We start from the raw sequence: 13,594 nt of genomic DNA, 5'->3' as shown, positions 1-13,594 counted from the left end.
CAAAATGCTTGCTGCGCCATATGCAACCTTCCATGAAATACTTTATTGCAGCAGTAGTGTCTCTTTCAAACGTACTAACCTCCAATTCCTGTCCTTCCTTTTCTTTCTCCAAGTAACCAATTGCCACACAATCAGCTCTGTAATAGACGTTAAGCCATCTGTAAGCTTAGAGCGCCGATTCTTCAAAACATTTAAGGAACATTGAAATATCCCTTGTCGCGGCAGCCCCAGCAAGAATACAGCACTAGGCATGAACAATCCGTGAACAGAGCGCCGGTACCTTGCTAGCGCTGTGGCACTGTGTCTTCACATGTTTAATTATTAACAATATAGATTATTTACATGAAGTTAAAGTTTTATCTGTATAATATAATAAACATATTTTGCTGCATTTAATCTTAAAAATTATATCGTCATCATATGTAAATACAAGCTTTATAAAGTGGCCCAGGTTGTGCAATATTATGACTGTAGTGCAAGTTTACAGTGAGGTGATTATACTTATAAGTACAAACAGTTCTACAAGGAGCACTTGATGAACTGATTGAGTGCGTTTAGAGTTCTTGGGATGAAACTGTTTCTGAACCGTGAAGAAAGGCCCTGAAGCGTTTGCCGTATGAGTGCAGTTCAATAGACAGCATGGCTGAGGCAGCGTGTGCTTGATGCTGTATACTGATAATTCTTTTTCCGATCAGCTACTGTACAGCTGTGATTCACACTCAGATACAGTGATATAAATATTCAGAGTGGTGCAGTGAGAGTAATATGGAAAAAGATGATCCGCTGTGGCAACCCCCAACAGGAGCAGCTGAAAGAAGAAGAAGAAGGTGTAGTGAGAGTAACAACGCTAAAGCAGCTATGGTATTTAGAATAGTTTGACCATTCTGCGGACCATTATATTGCTACAGGTTAATTACAATCAGATGCATTAAACTAATAAACACCATGCGGTTAATTTCAGTGTATTTATAAAGCCGCGTCAGGGATGTGGATCTAAAAAAGAAAGGGAAACCACACTGGAACAGTAGCACTGCTTTGATGCTGGGTGCCGCCAGTTTGTAAAACCAAGCGGAGAACTTGCGTATGCCACGGTTGGAGCTACTGTGAAAATGTGTAGGGCTTTACGCCATTTTTGTGCATACGCAATGTTTATACATGAGGCCCGAAGAGCTTATGATTATGGCCAACACTCCACCAGAAGAAATGTGATTGACTATGGATAAAATTTTAAATGCTAGCCCACTTAGGATTTTTGTTTCTTACCACAAAGCTCTTCTTTTTTAGTCGTTTTTGTATAATATAGGGAAGCACCTATTGTTGTTGTTCCATTTGTCTGTCCACAGGCCCTTAACCTTCAATTGCTCCAGGGGCGCTGTACAACGGCTGACCCTGAGCTCTGACCCCAAGGGGTATGCGAAAACTAACAAATTCCTAATACGAGAAATTGTATAAGGCGAAATAAAGAACAAAAGAAAAAAAAGCTTGCTTTAAAAAAATCTAAAATGCAATAAAGTTTCATAATTCACAAGAATGTCTTACAAAGGAGAGAAACCTCTGTTTGATAGTATATAGCTTTTCTATAACTCTGAGCCCCCAAAAAGTGGCTTCAATGGTATGTACCTAATCCATTTGGAATGGGCTAGTTTTTTGGTCAACTACATGATTTTGGAATATAACCTTTTTAAAGGACCATAGCAACTGTGATCAGGAGAACACTCTAGTGTGAAGGAGTTTTTAACTCCTGTCTCTTTGTAAATCTATTTGCTCTGATTACTGAATTTTGTTTTCTGGAATTGTAGATTAAGATTTTTATGTTTAGGATTGTCTTTTAGGCAACTCCTTTTTTGCCTTTGTTTGTTCTTTTCTAACAAATCCTTTTTTTTAATATAAAGATTTCTTGTTAGCCCTGTTCATGCAAATGACGGTTTTCTGTTATACTTGTTCTGGTGGGGATTTTGCTATATTTTGTGACATTTCTAATTATTTGCCAGCTTCCCATTTTTGAAGTCTGCTAGGCCTGAAGCCGGGATTAAGCAGTTTTGAGGATAGCAGGATTTGGGGTGAGTCTCCTTGGGCAGGCTGGTAAGTTAAGGCCCTGCCTTTACGGTCTTTTTAAGAGGTCTCACTCCCATTTTGCTGTTTTTGGGCCTCCTAATGACAACATGTTATATCGTAAAATGCTATTAATACATTAATTTTATATGCTAATATGTGTAATGACATTCTAATATGTTACTATGTATTATGACTATATTACAAAAATATTTAATAAATAAAAATGTGACATCTCCATCTAAATAAACAAAATTTTTAAAACTTCATCTTCTATGAAGTCTCAAAAAGCACCTGAATGTTACAGCAAGCCTATGTTTTCTACCTTGTCTCATTTCTCATGATGAGACTGAATAACAAAGGAGGAAAAAAATAACAAAAGGACGAATAACAAAGGAGAAACACATAACAAAAGGACGAGTTATTAATACTTCTGAGGTTGTGTACTTTACTACCTTACAATTAATAACAAAAGGCGCATATGACTTCCACAGTGATAGCCCCAACTTGCGGGTACAGTAGGCACACTGTGGACAAAACCTGAAAATAAATTAAGTATTCAAGGCAAGGCTTCCCAGCGGACGAGATTAATCACAAAAATCTGACATACTGCAATCAACGGCAGCAGAGAAGCATAAGCCTGACTGACTGGCTGGCCGTGCTGTTAGTTTTAGGGCAATGTGAGCTCAGGCATCATCATTAACCTCCAGAACCAACAAACACCTTTTATATGCTGGGTCAATTGCAAACACCCATAAAGGTTTAACAGTATATTAAATTAATATAACTGGCAGCAATTAATTTACAACATTGTGCCTTGTAGATATAATTTGACTTAATAAGCCGTCTGTTTAACATAGCAAACAGTCTGCTCATCAACAAAGTACGAGCAAAACTGTTTCGAAAAATGTGACGGTAATACGCACAGAAACACATTCAGAGAATATCACCAAAAAGGACAGTAAATGGCATATTTTGGTTTAAAATAAAAACCAAAAAAGACTGTCTAATCAAAGATGAATCAAAAGAAAAGAGCCACACTATTACTGATGTGCTGCCAGCTTGGGCAAAAGAACCTGTGGGGAAAAAAAAAAGGATTAGTGAGCGGCACATCTTCAACGGCAGAGACTGCAGAGAGTTTAATGTGAATGTGTGTTTAATTCAACTCAAAGAATTCCTATCATGTGCACTTGCACTTATGAGGCTAGTGTGGTAAAAAAAAAATACAATATACAAAATGAAAGGCAAAATAAACACGAAACTTAATGTTATAATTTGAGAAACATCACACAATATTTACAAATATAAATGTGGGTTTTTTTAATTGTAAAATCCGACTGTCCTGGGTCAGCCACACTGAAAGACGGATGCTGTAGGCAAACTACACCAAATGCATTAGGATAGTAGATGTCTGAAAATAGGGGCTTTATATGGCATGACGTATCCACTCAAAATATACGTAGGTTTATAGGGTCCTTATTCTCATATGTAAGCAGTTCAATGAAATTCATACTTGCATATGCATAAGCTAATCAACATGTAACACGTCGACACTCTCCAATGCCATTCTTAGTGAGTTATAAAGATCTTAAGGCCCTTACACAACTTTTCCAGCAATTTTCAGGCCAGTCTTGTGGTGCGACATCCCCAGAGGCTTCGTCCAACCACTCTGCGACTCAAACCAACAAAATCAAACAGGTCTGATTCAGTAAGCGGTGAGACCATCTCTGTGTGCATCTGAGCTGACAACAAATAACATTTCAGCGGCAAATACAGAAGGAACTCGGGTGTTTCGGACCTCACAAAGAGAAGAGATGCCTGCCTGTCTGATGTCCCGTGCTTTGTGTGTCACGACAGAATGGAAAAACCCAGCGATTTCTATAAGTGTAATGTAGGCGACAAGATCAGCAACTGCTGTCGTCAAGTTTGATATTTCCTTCAACCAGAAGTCATCTAATGTGACACCAACTTTAATTATCTCAAACGTCTGTCTGCCTTAGCTCAAACCACAAATGTTTCTGCCATGTTCTATAAGGGCAGCAGGGGACTGGGTTACATATCATAAAAGATAAACATTTATATACATGTATATTTACACAGCATATGTTTCTAAGCTATGTATAAATAAATATATATATACTGTATATATATAAACATCTATGCATGGAAGTGCGTGTGTCTGTCCAGCCCGGAAATGAAAGGTGGAGTAAGGGCTCCACCTCAGAGGAAACAGAAAACCAAACGTCTACGTGTTGAAGTGTGTCTGTCTGTTTGTCAGACCCAGAAGTGTGAGACTACTACAGCCGGCAAGGCGGCCCCAAGTTAACGTGTCGGAAGAAGAAAGCGACTCTGTTACTAAAGTAAAACCGCTGAGAAAAGAGAAACTCTTACGCAAGGGAGATGAGCACATCAGCAAAATGAAACCTAGGAGAGAGATGCCCAGAGTAGTTCCTTTGATTTAACCTGACATTTCTACATTTCAATTTTTTTTCTGACGATTTCAATAGTTTCTAGGACCCCGGGTTTTTTACAGCACGGGCTTACACAGCTAGTATATATATATATATATATACTAGCAAAATACCCGCGCAGTGGAGAAGTAGTGTGTTAAAGAAGCAATGAAAAAGAAAAGGAAACATTTTGAAAATAATGTAACATGATTGTCAATGTAATTGTTTTGTCACTGTTGTGAGTGATGAGTGTTGCTGTCACATATATACATACATACACACACATATATACACACAAATACATATATATATATATACATACACACACACATATATAAACATATATATACATATACATACATATCTACATATATACACACACAGCTATTTCGTATCAGTGCAATACGCTGCTTGCTAAAACGGATAACTCCCGCTCTTACGTGCAATTCTGCGTGGATATTATGAACTATCGTATTTGTTGAAGTTCTATTTAAATTTTAAATAGAAGGAATTTTTATTTAGTCGACAGAAATATTTTTGGTAGGAATGGTAAAAACAGACAGGAATATTATTCGTGAATAAATCAACTCAAACCTTAAACAACTTATAATATTTTGCTCTCCATAAAAATATATCCTGTCTAAATTATACAAGTTAGAAATAAAGTAAACGTTAAAAGAACAAACATTCAAATTTCTTTAGTCTTATGTAATTTTAGATAAAAAATAAACTTAGATTTTAAATATCCCAAAAGATTTTGCTCTCCATAAAAATATATCCTGTCAAAATTATACAAATTCAAATATGAACATGGTGCATAACAAAACCTAGAAATATAAATAAAATGTGTTCTTTTCAGCAATAACAAATCAAATCATTCAGTTGTCTTTGCTCATATGTCATTTTAGAGCTGGACGCCTGGCATCTTTTTTTGGCCACAGGTTCGTTTCTGTTTGGTGTGAGGTTCTGTGTTGTGGAGATTCTCAGGATGGATTGCAGGTGCTCATCAGTGAGGCGACTCCTGTGTGCTGTTTTGTTAGTCTTTATCACTGAGAAGAGCTTCTCACACAGATATGTGCTACCAAACATGCACAAGGTTCGAGCCGCATGTAGACGGACTTTTTGTTCTTCAAAGTCACCAAAGCGCCGTGCAAACTCAGTGCGCTCAGTTTATCAGCAAAGTGCGTATTTGGGAACACCGTAGTGACGACTTGGTTTAACATTACTTGGCAACAGGGAAAGTGGGGCAAGTTGCACTGGTGCATTTGTGTCTCCCATAAAAGCAGCTTCACTTGAAATCACTTTGTGATTGTGCACGGGTTAAAACGTCCGCTGAAGTGTCAGATTCTTATTTAATTCTTCTGCTTTCTGTATCTTCTGCATTGCATTGAGGTTACCCTGATGTTTTGTCTCATAGTGCCGTCTTAGATTAAATTCTGTAATTACAGCCACATTAGCTCCACAAATGAGACACACGGGTTCAGTAAACATATACTCAGCCTCCCATCGGTTTTTAAAGGCTCTATTTTCAGAATCAACTTTTCTCTTCAGCATCGTGTGAGCTAGCTTCGCAATAACTTGCAGCATCATAAGCTAGACTTGATTAACGCGTTAAGTGTTATATATGTGTATGTTACATATATATATATACCCACGTATCGCAGCGGAGAAGTAGTGTGTTAAAAAAGGTAGAAAAAGAAAAGGGAACATTTTAAAAATAACGTAACATGACTGTCAATATACAGTATTTGTTTTGTGAGTGTTACTGAGTGTTGCTGTCATCAAGGATTTGATTATCATTATTTCTTTCAATCAGGTTCGTATTTGTAGGATGTGTTGTGTTCAAGTTACATTCCGTGTTTGTCAATCGTTGTAAAGATGACAGGTTTCATTCATCGATTCGTTTCTTACTGCATCAATAAACAGCTCGTCTTCTTCTTTATCTGAGACCTGACACACTGCATGCACGGGTTTTTTACACTGTCTTCCTTTAGCGGGACATTGACTTTTTCCACCGTGTGCTTTGTTTCCGCAGTAGCTGGATTTATGAATATGCTTGTATGTATCAGACGCTTCATATTTTTTGCTGCCTTCTCAATTGTGTAATTCGGTTTTTGTTCAGCGCTCTTTGGAACTGTTGCTTTTATCTGTGCACTCGTCAGTTCACGTGAGCGTCGGTGTACATGCATCGAAGTTTCCCAGCTGTGCTGGTGCCATCTCGTGCTATGTCCATGGCTGTATTTAATGTTACTTTAGTCCTGGCACTTAAAACTTTCTCTCGCAGTTTCGCTGAGTTTGTGCCAAACACCACCCTGACCATCTCATCTTCCTCTGCATAAGCACAGTCCTTCACCTGTGAATATTTAGTGGGAGTTTGCTATTGGATTGCCGCTGACGTTTGGCAGCCTGTCTATGAACTTAATTTAAAGTGTAGGTTTACATCGTGCTTTGTTTCCGAAGTAGCAGAACTCATGAATATGGTAGTATATGTCACTCGCTCGCTTCTTATTGTTTCGCTGCCTTCTCAATTATATAATGCATGTTTTCTTCAGCGCTTTTTGGAGGTCTTCCTGGTTTTCTATGTACTGCGTGATTACGTGGGAGGCGTGATGATGTCACACGAAACTTGCCCCCACGGGTTTCAAGCTCATCTCCATTACAGTAAATGGAGAAAAACAGCTTCCAGTTATGACCATTACGCGTAGAATTTCGAAATGAAACCTGCCCAACTTTTGTAAGGAAGCTGTAAGGAATGAACCTGCCAAATTTCAGCCTTCCACCCACACGGGAAGTTGGAGAATTAGTGATGAGTCAGTGAGTGAGGGCTTTGCCTTTTATTAGTATATATATATATATATATATATATATATATATATATATATATATATATATATATCCATCCATCCATTTTCTAACCCGCTGAATCCGAATACAGGGTCACGGGGGTCTGCTGGAGCCAATCCCAGCCAACACAGGGCACAAGGCAGGAACCAATCCAGGGTAGGGTGCCAACCCACCGCAGGACACACACAAACAAACCCACACACCAAGCACACACTAGGGCCAATTTAGAATCACCAATCGACCCAACCTGCATGTCTTTGGATTGTGGGAGGAAACCGAGTGCCCGGAGGAAACCCACGCAGACACGGGGAGAACATGCAAACTCCACGCAGGGAGGACCTGGGAAGCGAACCCGGTCTCCTAACTGCGAGGCAGCAGCGCTACCACTGCGCCACCGTGCAGCTATATATATATATATATATATATATATATATATATATATATATATATATATATATATATATATATATATATATATATATATATATATATACACGAGGGGTGTTCAATAATTTATCTATCTCAGTAGGAAAGAAAGTAGCAAGCATGTTGAATCAAGTATGGGGCCTATTGTGACTGACACGTCTCAAGGTTACTCATGCACAGTTGTGGCACAGTGCGAGTCTAACACTCCAAGAGACAGGATGTCAGGAGAGTCCCCGTGAGAATCAAGTAAGAAAATGCTTGATTTGGAGGAATGCTCAGTGATAAAATTTCTCACAAATGAAGGGAAAAAGCCAAAGGAGATCCATGAATGCATGACTGAAGTTTACAGTGAGTCTTCTTTGAGAGGACATGCAGCAAATGCCCAACATTTCAAGGACAACAGAAACCCCAGAGGTACGGGGACACCAGAGGCCTCTAGAGGGAGTTCCAGCCTGGTGTTACTGGAATAAAAACAGAGGATCCCTAAACCAAGAGTGATTTTGGAGCTTAGATAGCAGTTGTCTGAGTAGATGGTTTAAAGCTGCCTCTGGTATGATCACAAAGAGGTTGACCATGGCCAAACACACTAACACCTTGGTAAAGAAGACATGACAAGGTCTTTACCACTTTAGATGCCTCTGGGATTTCTGCGTGCCCACCAAAATACTTAATATCTTCTACACATCCACTACTGAAAGCATTCTGACAATGGAAGTATTCTGGAAGTATTACTGCCTGGGTTGGGAACAGCACACAGATGGACCACAAGGCTCTGCAGAGAGTGGTGTGATGAGCTGTACACAACACTGGACACGCACTTCCTAACCAATCGATGTCGGACTGGGGCAAAGAAAATTATCAATGATACCAGCATTCCGAAGAACGGCATCTATTCTGTATTGTGGTCAGTTATATATTATCGCTGCCTGACAACCAGCTGAGAGGGACTGACGAGGACCTTCTGCCCACAGTCTATCCGTATCGTGAATAAGGAAAGGAAAGTAGCTAGAATCACATGAATCACTATTGTTAAATCCCTTAAATTACATTTTTTATTTAGTTATATTTATTACTATCACATTTTTAAAATTCTATTAATGATTTTTAATATTTATAAAGTCACATACTATTGTTATTGACCTTTTGTGAATTTCCCCTTGGGATTAATAAAGTATCTATCTATCTATCTATCTATCTATCTTTTGTTATTCTTCTTAAAGGCACAATCATCGGAGCTGAACAACTAAGCATTTCACTACACATTGTACTCCATGTATAATTTTAATTTGACAAGCAAAATATAATTTGATCGGATTTGATAAAGTGATCGGGAGATGAAAAACATTAATGGGAGAAGGACAAGATGAAGTGAAGTTCTGGCTTAAATACCATAAGTATTAAAAATATTGATCATCCAGACCCTACATAAAAATGGGAATACCTATAGTAGAAAAAGAAGAAGATCATCTAATAAAAAAACACAAGAGCAAGAACTGTGGTCAAAAAAGCCAGAAAAGGTTCCAGTACTACCTTGTCTTAATTATCCGCAGCTGTCTCAGATCAAACTCATTTGTTTTTCTTAGAGAACCCAATACTCAGAGGGCACAAGATGTGCACCACCATCCAGTATCACTGGACTGAACGACATAGTACGTCATCGGCAACAGGCACAGCAGTCATAAACAATACACCTATGAAGAGCAACGATCCACACAAAATGACCATATCAAAACAACAAAATAAAATGAAATTGCCAGAATAACGATGAAATATTTCAAAACCCTCAAAAGCAAAACGTATGCACACACGATGCACAAAAACATGTTTGAGAGGCTCCTAAACTCACTTTCTAACACTTTCCTTGTGGCTACAGCTAATCTGAGTCTGGAGTCGAGAGGAGGAGAGCATTACATGCAAGTCGAGAAGGTGAGTACTTACCACTACTTTAAAGGTGGCCAAGCAGGTGAGCCACAACATCAGATAAGCTCGAATCCAAGACATGTATTGCCTGGCCCAAAGGGGCAGCAGGTTTATTGCTTTGTGATCCTTTAATAAATACACCATTTATTTTTACTTCAGGCCTCTTTGGAGTTATTTGTGGGTGGCGGGCTCTCACACTCCCTCCTGTGTCCCACTGCATAAATCATACCAGAGGACTGCTTCACCCTTGTGGAATACCTCGCAGACAGCAACAAAACAGGTTATCCTCTCTGGGCTTCAATGCAATAGGAATACAAAAAAGCATGCTTACGTGTAGAGGGGCTGCAGCTGTAGATGAGATGTCTTCTGAGGAGGCTGGTAACCGTACGAGTCAAATCCACCAATGAAATCAACTGGGGAAAAAAGACAGAGAGAGGGCAGAATGAGGGGTCAGCAATTTAATGTCAACAACATAACAGACAATAATTATACACGGGGAGGCAGAGAGAAACAGCGGAAGAGGAGAGACAGAAGGACAACAAAGCCATGCTGGCATTTGCCAAAAACAGCAAAACTTTGCCCACATTAGCTCAGTGTGAAAAAGAGCTAAAAAAAATGAGCAATGGATGTGTGCATGACGCACCCAAATGTACATTCATTTATGTATATTGTACATATACCATGTTCACTGCCCAATCGGGGAGCTTCAAAGATACAAGGCACCCCTCAAATACTGACATTGATGATGTGGATGATAATTTGGAGTTGGAGCTGATTTATGTTTACAATTCTTCTGTGCCATTCTGATGATGAAGGTGCGCCCACAGGAGAAACTGCACCAACCTTACATGGACTCTGTTACTGAAAAGAAGAATTAACAGAATGAAATGCTGAACTGACACTATCAGCCTTGATTGACTTGATTTAAGGTTTAATAGTTTGTTGTTGTTTTGGCATTCTTACTTTATAAGGTTAATAAAAAAAGAGAGTTATTCACAGAGAGGAGCAGCAGCAAGCATGGAACAGCCTTCCTTCCCTGTGAGGATGAGTGAGGAGGCTCTGTCCTCGGCCCTCTGCACTGCTCTGCTCTGTCTACATGCTACCCCCTTGGCCATATTACTTGTAGCTTTAGACTGGGTTATTATTTTTATGTGGATGATACTCAGATCTATTTCAGCATTAAAAGTGAAAACTACTTGCTTTAGTGAAATTAAAACATGGATGGAATATACAGTAACTCTTTAAAAAGAAACTACAGCAACACCAAACTCCTGTTAACTTGCACAAAGGCTTAAGAAAATGAACTGATTTACAGTACAATCATACTTGGTGATAAAACCATCAGACCACCTTCTTCTGCTAAGAGTCTTTCTTATTCTACCCACATAAATCACAGTCAATAAGTTTCTTAATTCCATCTCTGTAATGTATCCCAGGCTTGCTAATTTCTCTCTTTAACCAATGCTGAGAAACCTGTCTATGTTTTTATTACATTCTGCATTGACCACTATAACTCTTTACTTGCCGGTGTCAGGTTCGGGGCATGCACTGGTACAGCGTGTTGCCGTATCCACCACTTGACGAAACAGCAATCCTGGTTGGCAGCCTACCAGGCAGACACGCAGTCCAGTCCCACCCTCTGGAAATAACCATCTATCTGCCGCAGCCAGGTGTTATGTAGGCATCCTCTTGGCCTAGTCCAACCACTCACGTCTTCAACAATGAGGATCCAGCGTGCCACATCACCCTCGAGGTATTGCACCACATGGCCGTAGTGCCGTAACTGACACTCCCTCACAATGCAGGTAATGTGCCTCATTCGGGACTCTGTGGGCAACCACTCATTCGGTACAAAGTCAAACCAGCCGTACTCAACGATTCTCAAGCACAGTACCAAAGGAGTCCAGTCTTCATCTCAGGTCACTGGACAGCATCCATGTCTCGCAACCATATAGCATGACAGGAAGTACCAGGACTCTAAAGACTTGGACCTTCATCCTTTTGCATAGATATCGGTAGCGCCACACACCCCTTTCCAGTGACCCCCCCATGCTCTCCCAATCCATCTACTGAATTCAGTGGAAGAGTCACCAGAGACATGAATATAATTGTCGAGGTAAGTAAATCATTCGTCAAGGTTGACACTCTCTCCGCACACAGACACACTGCTAATGGCTGTGCCTAAGAAGTCATTAAAGACCTGGATTTTGGTTTTTATCAGGACACTCGCAAGTCCAGACAATCAGACTCCTCACTCAGTTTCTCGTGAGCCCCCATCAGAGTATCCATTGACTCTGCAAACACCTCAGAATCGTCAGCAAAGTCAAGATCAGTCAATCTTTCTTCACCAACAGATGCCCCACAGCCACTGGACCCCACGAACTTGCCCAGCACCCAGTCCATGCAAGAACTGAACAGAGTAGGAGTAGAACGCACCACTGACGAACCCCAGAATCAACTCGGAAAAATACAGAAGTTCTGCCTCCACTCCGCAGAGCACTCACAGTACCAGATATCCAGCAACCATGAGGGGATCCAGAAAAGTCTTAGTATGTACATACAGAGCAGCTAAATCAACTGAGCTGAACGACTTTACAAAAATTAGCAAACGCTGCAAAGAAACTCTGCTGATACTTGCGTTTGTTCTCTATGAGAACCCTCAGTGCCCGGATGCGGTCGATGGCAGACTTCTTAGGTGTAAAATCAGACTGCTCCGATCGCTAGTAGGTGAGCAAGTGATCACGTATCCTATTGAGGATGACCCCAGCAAGGGCCTTACCCAGCACCAAGAGCAGTGTTATCCCCCTGTTATTGCTGCAATCCAGGCGACAGGGACAAGTCCTGTTTTCCAGCCAGTTCAGACAACGCCCATCTCCCAAGTGGAAGCAAAGATTGCTTGCAATGCCAGGAGGACAGCCTGATCACCAAGCCTGGAGAAGTTCTCACCAGATACCACAGACCCCTGCAACCTTCCCTACCCTCAGCTGGTGCTCCACCTGTGCAATCTCATTAAGACTGGGTGGCTCACAGGCAAATGGAGGATCAGCCTCAAGGATTGTGGACCCAGAGATATCCAACGTCCACCAGCCGCCGTGACTGCGACTCTCCGAGGAATAGATTTGGATGTGCATAATGCTTTGATTCCTCTGTAAGCAGGACGTGGGTCACTCGACCACAGATGGTGTGACAGTTGCTAGCAGATTCCTCTAACAAACGCCTCCTTATCTGCCCTCAGAGCCCTCTCAGCCCTTCTCCGTTCCCGTTACAGGAGTTGCCATTAAGTTGTGCGCTGCGACCCCTCTCAATGATATCCAGAGTGTCCTGCAAGATGAAAAATCTCCTTCTGGGAACATTGGTAACACCAACACAACCCTCAGCAACCTTTAGGGTCTCGTCACGGAAGTTCTCCCACATCTTATAGGACTGAATACATAATTCTATTAGTAATCTACACTGTAAAGCTTTAAATGCCCTTGCACCAGACTACATCAGTAACCTCCTCCATCACTGCCCTCTAAGGTCCACCGATTCTAGCAATCTTGTTGTTCCTCAAACTAACCTGCACTCCCTGGGTGACAGCCTTCAGCTAGGCTAACTTTTTAATCTCCCCCTTCATCTTCTCTAATGGCAGCTTTTTCTCATCTACTTTCATTTCTTCTTTCTTTGGCTGACAATGACTGGCATTAAAAATGAGGGATACAGAAAATTGCCAACATTTGACTGTTTCTGTTTTACTAGATTTTTTAGCTGTGACAGCAGCTCAAGAGATAAATATGTTGAAAGTGTAATAGATAGAGAAGGAGAATAATAAAGCTTCATGATTTGCCTTTATTACACCATGATTTATACTGCAATCACTTTGCCAGCATTACAGAATGTTAGTCTTGTCAATGAAGTGTATT

General features: G+C 40.5%; 1 protein-coding gene across 2 annotated transcripts in view; it reads right to left on the bottom strand.

The window, feature by feature from the left end:
- Window positions 1–13,594, bottom strand: part of nkain1 (sodium/potassium transporting ATPase interacting 1) — a 447,372-nt gene that overhangs the window by 71,175 nt on the left and 362,603 nt on the right. For both annotated transcript variants that reach the window (XM_039739190.1, XM_039739191.1), the window contains exon 6: window positions 10,024–10,105. In XM_039739190.1, the coding sequence (XP_039595124.1) occupies window positions 10,024–10,105 (82 nt within the window). The remainder of the gene's footprint in view (window positions 1–10,023; window positions 10,106–13,594) is intronic.

This window comes from Polypterus senegalus, chromosome 17 (genome assembly GCF_016835505.1).
Source record: "Polypterus senegalus isolate Bchr_013 chromosome 17, ASM1683550v1, whole genome shotgun sequence".
In the NCBI taxonomy this organism is placed as follows: Eukaryota; Metazoa; Chordata; class Cladistia; order Polypteriformes; family Polypteridae; genus Polypterus; species Polypterus senegalus.
Note: the sequence above shows the minus strand (reverse complement) of the source record. Positions and strands in the feature narration are given on the sequence as shown.